General features: G+C 39.1%; 1 protein-coding gene across 1 annotated transcript in view; it reads right to left on the bottom strand.

The window, feature by feature from the left end:
* LOC126191735 (ubiquitin conjugation factor E4 A) overlaps positions 1 to 15,962 on the bottom strand; it is a 116,008-nt gene that overhangs the window by 69,915 nt on the left and 30,131 nt on the right. Inside the window, exons 3-4 of the mRNA XM_049932548.1 lie at positions 9,621 to 9,915; positions 9,380 to 9,529 (exon numbers count right to left, since the gene is read on the bottom strand). Of these exons, the coding sequence (XP_049788505.1) occupies positions 9,380 to 9,529; positions 9,621 to 9,915 (445 nt within the window). The remainder of the gene's footprint in view (positions 1 to 9,379; positions 9,530 to 9,620; positions 9,916 to 15,962) is intronic.

Raw genomic sequence — 15,962 nt, 5'->3', positions numbered from 1 at the left:
TAGAAGTTAAAATTTTTTCACATTACGATCAGAGAGTACAACATAGAAAATCACAATTACAACTGCATATGAACATAACACTTGTTAGAAACAAACCTATATTGTATAACTTAAATTGGGATGCACTGTTGTCACTAAGCTTAAGGCAATCACATAGACTGAGGTCGCTGTTTACCTGTGCAGGTAAACAGCGACCTCATTCTATGTGATTGCCTTAAGCTTAGTGACAACAGTGAATCCCAATTTAAGTTATACAATATAGGTTTGTTTCTAACAAGTGTTATGTTCATATGCAGTTGTAATTGTGATTTTCTATGTTGTACTCTCTGATCGTAATGTGAAAAAATTTTAACTTCTAGCACTGAAGATGGTCACTCAGTGACAGAAAATCGATTTTGCAATAGTAAAAAATATACGACCAATGCTGTCTCTTTTTTCAAGTATACCTGTTATCTGGTCGTAGTGCACAAGACAACATGGAGTCGCCAATCAATAATCTACACAACTTGATGTACCTCGATCAACACTGCATTGTGTGGTTCACCAGCGTCTCCATATGTGTCTTACAAAGTGCAAATTCTGCAACATCTGATGCCGAATGACAAACACACCGACAACAATTTGCTGCGGCTATGCTGCAGCATATTGATATGGATGTCAGCTTCCTGGAAAGATGTTTATTCTCAGATGAGGCAACCTATCACCTATCAGGAAGGGTTAACAGATATAATGTTCGGATTTGGGGTTCACAAAATCTGCATATTGTCATCGAATATTAAACAAAACATCTGGCGCAAGATAATGCATGACAGGATTGTTGGACCATTCTTCTTTGCGGAACAAACAGTGAATGAGTCAGTGTATCTGGACATGTTGGAGCACTTTGTGTACCCTCAGATACAAGACTTGCAACCCAACATCATTTTTCAACAAGATGGAGCTCCGCCACATTGGTCAACGGCTGTTCGCAAGTTCCTCGATAGGAAATTTCCCAATCGTTGTATCGGACACTGAGGACCCTTTGCCTGGCCACCACGTTCACCCAACATTACGCCGCTTGATCTCTTCAGGTGGGGATTCGTGAAGGTCCGCGTGTGTGCAACCAAAGTGGACGATATTCCTGCGTTGTGACATCGTATCACTAATCCAATTGCAAAAATAACAGAGGAAATGTTACAAAGAACTTGGCAAGAAATTGAATATAGACTCGATATTATTCGTGCTACAAATGGGTCATAGGTAGATGTGTATTGATGATAAATAAATTTCTTGAGATGCTGTACAATGTGGTGCATTTTTCATTTTCATATCTACTGTGGTTACAAAAAACCTGGGTCTTTGAAATCAGGAAGGTTTGAGTGGACACCCTATACTTCACTTTAATGACTGCTTCACAGACTGCATCACAGACTGCATCATCTGGATTCTTCCTACTAATACCATCTTTTCTGAATTGTGCAGTTGAGAACCCTCCCTACAACATATCCTTCATTCCCATAACCCCCCTGGCCTCAACCTTTATTAGGTCCTGTGCTCCACCAACCTACCCTCTTCCTTGCTCCCACTCCAGTACTACAAATGCCTTCAATCCCACCAACATTCCTCCTAGTCTTTTCCCCCTTTTTTACTTCTGTCCAGTTTTGAACAACTGCTGTTATTAGGCAATAACAATCTGATCATAAATCTACAATTTTTTACCAGTTCACATCAGCAAGTCTAACTCTAGTTCATTAATCCTTTCTTCACTTTTATCATTTTCCTAGCAACATCAGTATTATAATGTTTCATGGCCCAACTTGTGGAATCTTAGCTCATCCTCTTCCTTATAAACCCCAAACTGGAAGGTAAAATGTATCTTTGAAATTTTTTCCAAAGGAAAGTGGTCATCATAAGAACATTTTACAAGACTCTATACCCTGTGAATTTACTTTTTGTGTTTTTAATGGAGTAGTTTTCAGTGCTTCTTGCATCTTCATGCTTTTGATTAACCCTTACACTTACACTTTTCAGGGATGGTAGAATGTAAAGTTATCATGTAAAGTTATCTGAATACAAGACTTTATCTGAAAGCACTTATCATCTTGTGTTATTTGTTATATGGTAAGGACAAAAATGTGAAAATGCCCAGTGCTAGGAATGGCTACACTCACAAAACTGAACACTATAACCTTGCAAATTCTTATCCACAACAAAATGATAGTTACAATGTATAACTCTTGGATGCACAAGATATTACAACATCCTGTTCATTAGATCTGGAAATCAGCAGTAATGGACGAAACTGGTCACCTGTGGACAACTAAAGTGACTGTCCAGAAGTGAAATTGTTAAAACCGTTTCAAACATTAACTAAAATCTTTTTACTGTCACACTTTCATTCTATGATGTTCCTCTTGCCTGTTTTCTTGTGAAATAATAAGGGCTACACAGACTAATAAACAGTGAGTTGTTGCACAGCTGAGAAAGAGCTCAAGACAGCTACCCCCATGGCTTCAATCATCTCTGAACATACTCACTATCCACTACATAATTCTGAATGAGAAATACTGTTGTTTTGTGGTCTTCAGTCCGAAGTAATAGGAGATTAGCACCATTCCTTTATTAGACACCTAGGAGCATAGGGTACCTCCAAGGACAAAGACAGTTTTCAAAGCTGCAATGACAGCGACAGTAGCGATCTGAGGCATGCAGGGAAGTGAGAAATGGAATCAATCACAACCAATCATATGGGACCCATACAAGGGTCAGCTAAATCTATGTGAATACGTTCATACAGTTCTGCAGCATTGGGCCAGGGAAAGAACCACTGGGAAAGTGTAGCTTCACGTGCCTTACATGCAAAACATTGGTAGTCCAGGTCTGCGATCTCGGAGTCAATATTTGACCACAACACTTGTTGTTGTGACAAACTTTTTATCCTGCACATGCCCCAGTGGCCAATATGCAGGATGCACATCCCAGCCAAAGAGGAAGAGCAATTACGATGTGACAATGTTCTCATCCAAGGCTCACATCAAAGTCCATTGATTTAGGTGTAGTTGATGGCACCATGCCTTTAGGGCCGAAATTCAGACCTGGGCGGTGTGTCAAGTGACTCATGTTGTACAAAGTAAATAAGGCAGCATAATGCCAGTTTCTTGCTGTTGGAAGCTACAATGTCAATCAATGTTAACAAAAATAATTTAATTGGATAGATAAAAAATCTACTCACCAAGCGGGGGCAGAACACACACATAAAAGAGGGTTGTAATTGGGCAAGATTTGGAGCAAGTGGCTCCTTCTTTGGACATAAGGATTGAATGGGAAGGAAGAGGGGTGTAGGAAAAGGACTGGAGATATCTATGAGAATGGGTAGATTTTGGGAAACCAGAACTGTGGGTCAGGGGAGACTTACTGCATGGGATGAGAAGGAAAGACTGATTGTTGGGGACTGCATTGGACAAGATTTGAAAACCTGAGAGCTTAAAGGTGGAAGACAGGGTAATATACAAGACTGAGATTACTGCTTAAACATCACACATGAGTTAATGAGAGTGAAAAGCTAAGTGCACTGTATGTAGCAGAGGTGGGAAGGGGAGGTGAAAAATAGACAGGTAAGGCAATGAAAGATGTAGAAAACTAAATTGGAGTGAAGAAAAGAATAGTTACTGTGAAGAAATGCTGAGATGGAAGAAAGTAACATAAATTAAGGCCAGGTGGGTGGCGAGAACCAAGGACATGTTGTAGAGCCTGTTACCATCTGCGGATTTCTCATTCCTTCTCCTTCCTTCTCATCCCGTGCGGTAAGTCTCCCCTGACCCACAGTTCTGGGTGACTTTCTTAAAATCTACCCCCTTTCCTAGACCTCTCCAGTCCTTTTCCTTCACCCCTCTTCCTTCCCTTTCACCCCTTCTGCCTGAGGAAGGAGCGACTTTCTCCAAAATATTGCCTAATTACAACCCTCTTTTATGTGTGTGTTAAGCCGCCACTTGGTAAGTACATTTTTTATCTATCCAATTAAATTATTTTGTTGGAAATTGAATGGTAAGTGATGCTTGGGCCAAATTTGGTGAGCAATGGGATGATGTCCATTATATAATAATTTAAAGTTCTGACAATATTATGAAAAGGAAAGTTGCTACTCACCATATAGCAGAGTTGCTGAGTCGCAGATAGGCACAACAAAAAGACTGTCACAAATAAGTAACTACAACTGAACTGCATAAATAATAGTGAGGGTCTCCTGCTCTATTTAGAACAGCATTTCTGACAAACAGACAATGTCTTAGAAGCGTATGCGGTAGGATGCTTGGTGCCGTCACAGTATTAATGGGATAAGGTTTCACCTATACCCGCAGGTATTGGGCCTTATTAGCCAAGGCAACAATTCCGCACCAGCTGAACGAGTGCTGGTGGTATTGAATAAATGGTTTACATAAGTATACAATCTGTGTAATTGAACCACTTGGCGAGTAGTGTATACTAGCTCCGCCTGCCTGCGAACAAACTGAGAGGCACCAACAGGGCCTGTGCCCCAAGGGACAGTGTTGGTACAATCTACTCTGGAGGAATGCATCAGTGGCTGTTATCAGAGGCAACCAGGAGTGTACATCATTAAACATGGTATCCACTTAAGGCAATATTTTAAAGACTGGAAAGCTTTTTGAGAGCCAGAGAACCATTTGAAACACGCGTCTTGGTGCCATAGCTGTTTCGATGGGTAAGAGAGTTATGCTAGGTTTAGAATGAATCAGCCATAATAGTGGACCTTCCCCATAAAATTTGTAAGTCTTTGATGTCTGCAGAGGGCTGCAGTGTACCAATCACAGCAATGTAATCCTTCACTAGTTTCGTTCCATATTCTGGGAATTTGAACCATAAAAACGTCAAAGAAGGTTGCACGAAAGAACATTTTGTACATATTGCATTAAAGTCCTCTTCCTGCTGCCAGTTCTGGCACAGTAGCTCTAGATTGTGAAGGCGATCCTCTGCAATTGCAGTTGTGATCAAAAGATAGTCATAGTTGGGAATTCCTGCAGTAGTTGACCCATAAAATACTGAAATATGGCAGGGGCTGTAGAGACTCCAAAAAGTAACCAATTATAATGGTAAATGCCTTGTGGTGCATTTAGCACTGATAAGTTTGTGATGCAGCATGCACGGGGATTTCATTTTTACTGAATAAAGTACTGAGTGATTAATTAAAGTGCAGCTACTTACAGAGGTCCAGTGTAGGCCGTAATTATCGTGTGGCAGTAAAACTTAGCAAATATTCTAATGCAACGTGGAACTGAATTATGCTGTAAATTCCAAATTTGGCTGCCAGGTGTTAATCTAGCGTTCTGAATGCAAGAAAGATATACAGAAATGTTTTCATATCTAATGGATTATGAACAGGACATGGGCAGAAAAGATCAAACAATTGAAAAAGGCATAATGGTGATTTTCTTATTAACCGCTGCTTACACATTTTGTTCAATATGAGCATCAGAGACATTGACGAGATGATGCATCCATAAAATGGAATGATCAACAATCGCTTGCAGCAGTTCCGATGGAATCTGAACAACATATTCCAGTAAACTGGCTTTCAGATCATGTAGAGACTGAACGTGTCCCAGGTAAAAGTGTTCTTTTAGATATCTGCAGAGCCAAAAGTCACATAGATTCAGATCAAGTGACCTTGCAGGCCATGCTCCTGAAAAACTTCTGGAGATAACATATTCATGGAAGGCAGCATTAAGCAGATCTTTCACTGGGCAAGTGACATGAGATGTTGCACCATCTTGCATGCTAACAGTGGTTTCCACACAGCTGCACTCTTCCAAAGCAGGAATTGCATGGTGTATAAGGAGGTCTTGATAATGTGCAGATGTCACGGTACACATGACAGGCCCTCTGAGTGTATTCTCCTCAAAGAAAAACAGACCAAGGATAAAGGTGCTTGTGAATCCACACCACACAGTCACATACAGCGAGTGCAATGGCTCTCTGGTGTGGTTTAACAGTACACCAAATTCTGCAGCTCTGTGTATTCACTGCAACCTGTAGCGGAAAATATGCCTCGCCACTCCATTGAATAGTGCCCAGCCATTTGTCAACTCTGATCCATGCCAGAAACCAAAGAGTAAATTCAGAACGTTGCTGTGGCTCATGAAGTTTCACTTGCTGCACTGTCTGCTTCTTGTACGGGCACCAGGGTAAAAAGGGACTGCAAAACTTTCTGTACTGTTCACCATGGGAATGACAATTCTCATATCAATAGACGAGCACTAGTACTACCCAGGGCATGTGTGGTATGGTCAGTTACAGCAAAAGTAACCTCGTTAATAACTTTCACCAGGATAGACCGCCCTTCTCTGCCAGGTGCCACACCAAACTCGTCTGAGTTTTCGAATTTCATTAACATCTTCTTTAAACCATTTAATGATATCAGACCTCTCCTCAGAACTTTCAGTCACCGATAATCTCTCAATGCACCACTGTGATTGATGCAGTTCATAAAACAGTTTCACTCACAGCACAAAGTCTCTTCTCGATAGCAATACTACTCACATTAGGGCTTGCCATATGACACTGTGGATGTCATACCATCGTACAAACAGTGCACAGTGTCAGATTTGCCCCTTGTGGCGAAAACTGGAACTAATTTCTTTCCAGTGTAAATTGCTTCTGCATTAATGCATCGGCATATCTATGAAGGTTTCCTGCCATATAATAACTACAGCCCACACTGGACCTCCCTGAGTGGCTGCACTTTAATTATAACCAGCCAGTACCTTGACCTACTTTTGCAATGTGTTCATTCGGGAACAGTAGATGATAAATTTCCACTTCAGCATGTGTATTGATTGTTGCTTTGAAATTGCCTCAAAGTCTCAAGGTTTGTTGGGTTTGCATAATGTTATTAGGGGAGTTGCCCAATCCCAATAACTATGGGGAACAAGCGTTAATAAGTCTTCATGAATGAGCCTGTCCAGCTCTCCATGCTGCCGCCATCACTTAACGAGTAAATGAGCTTCAAAATCAGTAGTCTTCCCCAGTCCAGGTGAGAAAATTTGGCTACATTTATTACAGAGAGTATTTAAGACAGCACTAGGCCCTTTGGATTGCATAGCATGCACTGTTCCATGAATGGTAAATCCAGAAGTGTGGAAAGAGTCCATTCCCAACAAAATTGTTCCCTTTGGGTCAGCTACCACCAAAAACTTTACTGGCTGAGTGGCCTGCTTATAAGTAAGTAAAACTGGAAAAGTTTCCTGGCATATGATTACATCCATATGTCCAAAGATTTATCTCCAGTGCTTGCAATGGTAGTGAGCCTAAATTTAAGTAGGTATTTGTAGATTGGTTTAGAAATGACACTGAAGCACCGATGTCCAAAAGTAATTTCACAAGATGTTACCCTAGGAATGTGTCCACGCACAGTTTCTAGGCTGCATTTTGAGAAGTCAGCATCTTCATATATTGTTCGCTAACTTGGTTCACTTCCACAGGTTGCAGCTTATCTGCATGGGAACCGCTACAACATACCTCTTGCAGAGCACTCACTGAATGTGAGGTGAAGGGAACAATGTTTACAGCCATGTGGTGACACAGCTTCTGATGTGGCCCTTCGTCACTAGTGTGGTTGTTCACAAGATCACAGAGCAGTTGGGAGTCCCATAAGTGGTGACAGGACACCTTATATAACCAGTGCCAGAGTGTTCATGGCCACAATGTCTTCTTCCATCAAAAACAAACTCTGAGCTGCATGGGTAGTTTCGTGGCCATGAGCTATTAATATAACTTTCATTAGTGACTGATCTGATTTCCTCAACACACGGTTCCTCACTTCTGAGTCGATGTAAGTCACATCATAAGATCCCTGATTAGTGTGTCTGCATAATCCTGCCCTCATGAACATTTAAAATTGTGTTTCGTACTTAATCCTTGTAGGATGGCTGCAATGACATGTGCTTTTTTGAAAACTGTTCTTCCAACATCTAGGCATCTTAAGTTCTGCAGAAGTCACTGAAGCCTCTAATTTTTGTATCAGATGGCACAGTTCTGGGATACCAGACAAGTACGTGTTTTTTGTCTCTCAGAGTCAGGAATTTGACAAGCTGAAAATACATTTACAGTCATCAGCAGTAAGTGCCCCATTTTTCATGTTAAGCGGTGGAAAGGTCGTAAACATGAGTGACATGGGAGACGTCCCTTCCACATTCGTTCACACTTGCACTGCCTGTAACAGCTGTTGTCAGCTCCTTATAACATTGGATGGTTTGTGCCAGGAGTAGCTGTAAATGTTTCCTGGTTTAAAACCCATATTCTCACAATATTGTTCAAAGGCCGATATGCAGATGCCACTTTTGTAAAAAAGGCAATCTACTTAAACAAAAAAGGATGTTTACTCATAACACGAGATATAAGATTCTATAGGAACAGTGCAAGCTATCTTAAAGTCTGTATTGCCAAGCAAAAACAAGTCCAAGACATGTGTGAGTTCCATAGATTACAAATGGAATCAACCACAACACTACCATAGCCAAAATGAAAATATTTGTAGTATGCACTCACTAACTGCTTATCTCAACCCTGGACTGGCTAATATGCCAGAGTCTAGCACGGCTCCATCAGAGAGTGCGCCTGAGGATCAATGCAATCTGAGTGGTGGTGTCACAGCAGTCAAAAGTAATACTGTACCACATACTCAGTTTTGATGGTAATATCGGGGGGACCACTACATAATACTGCTTGCAATTAATCATTTCTTTATTTTTTTCAGAGAGAAGTGACACAGTAAGAAACAATCAATACCATATTTATTTTTGCTACTAATTTCATTGTGTACAAAGAAAAATAAGTAAAAGAAGGCAATTAAAGAGTTTTTGTAGCAACCTTGGAGGATCGCCACTACTAAGCTCTGGCGAAAAATTCAGGACGAGATGAATATGAATTGGGGAGGGGGAGCAGAAAGGAAAGATTTACAGAGAACATACACATAGTAAACAGTCTCACAGTTGTTACTCATCTGTGAGATTTCTTAATAATTTTGGATACAGTATTTCATAATAAGAGGTGTAAGTAATAAACAGAAAGTTGCTATAAAATCCTACCCTCAACCAGGATTTCCAATCTCTGGTTTTCCTTTTTGCTCAAAAACGAAAGAAAAAACTGAGATTTCTTCTTTATTTCTAACTGGAATATTAACATGAAGTTCTCATATTTGGTGTGTTAGAGACCTTTATTTTATTTTATTTTATTCTATTCTATTCTATTTTATAGTTGTATTGAGGAGCAAAACAATTATAGTGTACACCAAATGTGTACAGTAATTTCTTTCTTTATTTTTTCTGTGTCAATTTGAATAATATCACTGTGTTATATATGTTCCATTTCTCATAATTTGCTATACTTGCCTGAAACAGTCCTTGTGCTCTTCAATTTGCCATAAATAATCCATTACAACATACATAGGACGTCTGTAATTGAATTTCTGTTCAAAAGCAACACTCTGACCTGTCATTTCAATTGCCACAAAAACTTCTAGAAGACTGCGCACTATCTGAATGTACAGAAGAAAATTAAATCAACAACAGAGTACAGATCTACCAGCTCGCTATACACAAATATACATTAAAAAGATCACTATTTACCTGATTACGATGAGGATGTTCTTTAAAAAGGCGTTCACGAAAAAATCCTCCATATGAACTGGTGCTGAAAGCTGGATTCTCTTTATGATGAGGAAGTAGTGACTCTAAACACTCTGCCAATCGTGCCCTTAAATGAGGATTACGCATCCTTTGCTGAGACCCCATAAACACTAATACCTCTGTTAATATTGGACTCAAAAAATCAAATCCTTGCTCTTCCAGTGTTCTTGGACTAAATCGCCGTAAGAAACTTAGAAATCCAACAGTATTCTCAATCAGAAATTCAGGAACACAGCTGTAATGGGCCACCAAGAGAAGAGAATAACTCAAGTGCCATGAAACAAAGTAGAGATTACACATAATGATAGCTACAGTATTAACACCAATGTAAGTTCTTGAAAAATAAACTGCAAACAGCTGTCGTAAGATTCTTTAACAACTCTACCAGTTTCACAACATTAGAGTTGCATCTTCAGACACATTTATTTTCAGATCATTTACAGGCAAAAGTTGAGTGCATCAGACATCCGATCATTCCCAGTCACATTGTATTAATTTGTCAAGAGAGTGACGAAAAGTTAACTATTAAAACAGGCAGGATGAAGAAGATGACCACAGGAGGAAGTCAGCTCAGAACGGATCTGATACAAGTTGGCGAGAACCGTCATGGGTGAATCTTGGCAAAATACTTAGCGAATATGTCAATAGTGCTCACATATACATTCAGTATACCACCAGCATCCATCCATGACGGTTCTCACCAAAATGTATCAGATCCATTCTGACCCAAATCCATTCTATGACCACCTTCTTTATCCCGCCTGTTTTAATTTTTGACTTTTGTCACTATTTTGACGAATTAATATGATCTGACTGGGATGATGAGACATCCAATGCATTCAACTTTTGACCGTAAATGATCTGAAAATAAATGTACATGAAGATGCAATTCTCTTGTTGTGAAACTGGTAGTACTATTAAAGGATCCTACAATGGCTGCTTGTGGTTTATTTTTCAAGAATGCATACCTTTAGCTGCAGATGCCCATATTATAAAGTTCACTGTTATCAACATAAGTAATGGTTGTCCTAAAAATATAGTAGTTCTCTCTCTCTCTCTCTCTCTCTCTCTCTCCCCCCCCCCCCCCCCCAATCCTCCCCCATGCCTTCTCACTCCACATCTACCAGCCTTATGCATGACATAAATTCACAACATATCCATCTTTTGACAACTACCTTAATAACAGTGTACTTTCCCATTCTGAATTATGCATTATGGTTTTGCAATTCTTCTCTCTCAACCCCTGCAAGGAAAAAAATATATGTGTATACATACATCTATAGTTAATCTTGGATAGGCCCAGTTCATTCTATTCAAGGACTCAGCTTTTTTTGAATCTACACTGTCACTGCTGTTTGCTAAATCTGAAGTACACGGTTATAGATCCAAATAGTGGAACTGAAGACAAGTGAGTACTCAAAAAGAGTTTTGTGGAAGGTTGTGACACAGTTCTGTTGAATTCTCCACACCTTTTTTTCAATGTACAATCAATTTCAAGCATTTGATTTACATCTAATCAATAAGATGGAAGGATCTTTGCTCACCACAATGTAAATATTGAGACAATAAATGTTGGTTCTGATGTACTGTGACATACGCTTTTGAAAACATAAAAAAGCTTGAAATTATCCATCTCTTTTCGTACCAACTATTTCACTTATACTTACTCCATCAGTTCTCAATAGGTGATCTGAGCTTTCACTTTTGGTTTCCTTTCTAGAAATTATGCCCAACATTACTAATATTTATTATCCACAGTGACATAATAGTTTGGTGGGGGATAGCTTCCATGACTAATCCTATCAGGTCTGATATGAGAGCACAGTACAACTTGTTTTATGACACTATGCTGAAAGAACATTTTGAAGGTATTTAGGTATCTCAGTTGAAGTTTGAGGTCAAAATTCCAAGGTTCAGATAAGTTGCATTTGCTGTTTTAATTAATAGCATAAACCTTTTTGCTGATACAAAAGTGCTCTCTACGCTCCATGCTGAGGGCAGCTTTTGTTATGGACGTACTGCTCGCCAAATGCTGATGCCTGTGTTGAGAGATGGCATTCTAAATAATTACAAAATAATTATCATCCAATTTGATTTTTGCACATCTTACAGTCTGATATCTTCACTCAATAAAGAACTGAATTTCTTTTTGCTATCATCATACTTACAGAGTTTATAGAGGTAGAAATGCATTGTGTAAATTTTTTGTGTGGTTGATTATAGCTAATAAATCACAGTGAATGAAATGTAGGTAAGACATCAAAATTTTATTTAAAACTGAGAGCAGAATAATGTCTCATTTCATTCTCAAGTTATTGTGTTTCATATCTGATGGAGAGTCGTGCGCCACCCACCCATTCACATGTCTGAGCATCGTGAATAATGTGGTCTTAACATTCGTCATATCTCATAAACAATTCAGTGTATCGAAACAAGGTGTTTAGAAATGAGACCACACAATGAGGCACATATGTTGTATGATAAATACTCAAAGCTTCTTTATTCACCGCGAGATGGAAGTAACTCATCCGCAGCAGTGAGAGGTTGGCTGCTCAGGACGCAAACAGATGTCCATAGCACAGTAGGAAAACCCAAATGGCACTCGTATAAACATACACAGCACCTGGGGAAATGGTGTAGCAGTGTGTGTACACAAACCCACAGCAGCAAAAGGATTAATGGTAACATCAACAACAAGGAACCAGTAACTTTTGAAATACACTGAGGTGACGAGTGTTATGGGATACTTCCTAACATCATGTCAGGTCCTCTTTTGCCCACTAGCCATGCTACCTCTATAGTCATCCATAAGTGTGAAAGTGTTGCCAGTATACGATTGTGTACATGAACTGACCTGTCGATTATGTCCCATACATGTTTGACGGAATTCACGTCGGGCATCCTGGGTGGCCACATCATTCCCTCGAATTGTCCAGAATGTTCCTCAAACCAATTGGAGAGAATTGTGGCCCAGTGACATGGCGCATTGTCATACATCAAAATTACATCTGGCATAATCCAATCACTTCAGACAGGGAGGTTACCTTCATAGTCTCAGATGTTATTGAATATAGCATATGTTAAAATTCAGGAGTAAGTAAGAAACACATTTTTTTTTTTTTGTTTTGTCCAAAAAAAATCCCAACCCAAGTTATTGGCTTCCAAAGATGACACTGCGAACACCATTTTGAAAATGCAAATTTCGGAAAAAATTTTAAAATGCTTTATCTCTGTAACAGTTCTAGATATTTTGTTAGTTTTTTTTTTATTTGAAAGATAATTGCTTTATGATTACAGTAGTATCCTCCATTTTGACATATCTTTCAAAGTTCTTTTACTGTCGCCTTTTGAATTTTTTTTATAGTTTAGAGATTTTTTTTCCACAAATGCCAATCCAGAAAAGTTATATTTTCTTCTATTGATTAGTACCTTGTAGTACTACATTCTCTGTAAAGGAGAGCATCCACTTCAAAGTTGGACAGGTTTTATTTTGAAAAATTATTTCTTTTAACCTCTTCACTGAAGTTGTTTCTTATTAATTTCTTTGTTGCAATGTTTATTCCTATTGTCTTTGTTGCAGTTATTTCTTATCACTTTATTTGTTGCAGTTATTTCTTTTCACTTTCATTGTTGCAGATATTTCTCACACTTTGTTCTTGTTTCTTGTCAGTTTCTTTGTTGTGGATGTTCATTGCAGGAGTTTGTATTGTAGTTGTTCAGTGCTAAATTGTTTACTGAAGAGGCTTCTAAGAAATCTGAGACCATCCAGTGAGTTCTGTGATTTCATGAGTAATTTATCAGTTGACACAGCTGCAGTGTGTGTTGTGAAAAGGACTGTTTGAAATGTCTTCTGACTGGGGTCACAGGGGAGTGAAGTGTGCTGACTATTTGCATATCCATAAAAGAGTGATATATAAGACAAACAAAAAATACAGACTTTGTTCAGGTTGAGAATAAGTGTTCTCATTTGAAGACTCTGTTTCAAAGTGAAGATGTTTCCAGTGACGGCTTTTTGTGTTCTAAATGTTTTGACAGAATAACAACAATGATACTATCTGAACAAGGTGAAGCCTCCCATGGTGCAGATGCTGCAGATTTTGCATCAATAGAGGAAGGATTAAATACCCTGAATCAGTCAACTACACAGGTAGGTGCTAGTCCTGTTAAGAAACCATGGTCAGTGAAGTCAAGTCATAAGCTCTACGCATCAAGAAAGCACAAAGAAATTACTAAATCTATGGATGAATACACTACAGCAAAACAGTTCTTCAAAGTAGAAATTCCATCTTCAGAAGAAAATGAACCAAAGCTCTCTTGCACCTTTTGCCAGGAATTTTTCACAAATACCAATTTAGCTGTGAATATTGTGCATCCTACAGTGAAAGGTGCAAGTTTTAACTATTATTCCAGAGACATTTTCAAAGAAAACAGTTTTGAACTACGTTCCATCAGTATCAAAGCACATGGTAGACAAATCAAGAAACATGAAGTCTGTAAAAGGAGTCTTTGGAAGACCAAATCCCTATTATGGTCATCCTGTAGAAGCAGCTCAAGTTCATATAGTGCAGTCATTTTATCTGGAAGATAAATGGGGCTGTTCTCGCCAGAGTGCCAGAAAAAAGACACTATACTGTAACAGTTGAAGGTCAAAAAGTTGTGAAAGTGAAGAGGTACATGACTCGCAGTGTTAATGAAACTTTTGCAATTTATAAAAGCAGCTATACAACTTCACATATTGGAAGATCAAAACTGTATGCACTATGACCTAAGTGGGTAGTTCTATACCCACCTACAGACATCTGTTTATGTGTGTACTCCGCAAATTTTGAACTTTGTGTGATAACTTTGAAGAACTTACTGGAGCACGTTACATATGAAACCTTGGTTGGGTGTGTGAAGTCATTAGTAGTCTGTAACGTAATGCGAGAGACTTGTTTGTTTCAAGAATGTGGTGGCTGCCCTGGAAAGGGAGGACTGTCTTTACACACACTTGGCCTGGAAGGCGTAGCAGATAATTTAGCAGAAACTACATATGCGACATGGGAGGAAAATAAACTAATTAAGAAAACTGTTGCCTTTGACAGTTTCACTGATGAGCTTCGTAAATGGTCAGTGAAAGCAGTAACACACCAGCATCTGAAGAAACTGCAACAACAACACATTGCAGAAGTGAAAGGGTGTGTACAGGCTGAAGAACTATGTTTAGTGCTTCACTGTGATTTTGCTGAGAACTGGTCTGTAATTCTATCACAAGAAGTACAAGGGTATCTTTGGAGTAATGAGCAGGTTTCAATTTTTACAGGAGTGACATATTTTCAAAACAAGACTACGAGTATTGCAGTTATAAGTGATGACACAGGACATGATTTGACACATGCTTTGCTAGCAATGCACAAAATTCTCCAACTGCAAACAGGGGCAGAGAAGATCATCATTATTTCTGACGGTGCTCCAATTCATTTTAAAATTGTTACCAGCTGTTTGAATTGGGTAAGTCACCTTGTGCCAACTGACTGGGTATACAGTGCTACTGGTCACGGGTAGGGGCCTTGTGATGGTGTAGGTGGCCTGCTAAAGCATCATGCTACAAAACATATCTTTCCAGACCAGATACAGCTGCGATTAAGAATGCTGAGGATTTTACGAGAGTCATGAAATCTTACACATCCACAGCCCTCATTCTTTTACCCAAAGACAAAATCGAAAAATTCCATGAGCAGACCAAAGAAGAATGGTCCAAACAAACTACACCTGTGAAAGAAAGTCAGAAGACACATTTTTGGACTCAAAGTGATGGGCAAACTCATATTGCACACACTTTAAAGAGCAAGAAAGAAGAAATTTCGTTCATTCAGCCAACATCTCAGAAACAGCAGGATAATATTCAGATTCACGACCTGAGAAGGGGGATGTTTGTGGCATGTGTGTATGATTGTGACCGGTGGATTGCAGATTATAGACACCAGTTATGACTTAAATGAAACTGTAGTGAACTTTATGCCCTGCATGGACCAGCTGCTGGATATAGGTTTCCAGGTGAAGGACAGCAAGAATGCCATCAGTGCTGTGCTCCCTTCCTTTTCACAATGTTTTGAAGATTGTAAGTGTTCCAGTTCCTATTGGTTCAACAGGAAGGCATCACTCTATATCAAATAAAGATTCTGAAGCAGTGGAACACATTTTTAGTTCAGTGACTGGCTAATTTCAGTGCAAGACAGAGTGCATAGAAGTTGTATAAACTGAAACCTTTAAGTCTTTGGACCTTTCACATACGTTTTGGAA

Source organism: Schistocerca nitens, chromosome 1, assembly GCF_023898315.1.
Source record: "Schistocerca nitens isolate TAMUIC-IGC-003100 chromosome 1, iqSchNite1.1, whole genome shotgun sequence".
In the NCBI taxonomy this organism is placed as follows: Eukaryota; Metazoa; Arthropoda; class Insecta; order Orthoptera; family Acrididae; genus Schistocerca; species Schistocerca nitens.
This window is presented reverse-complemented; position numbering and strand designations above follow the sequence as displayed.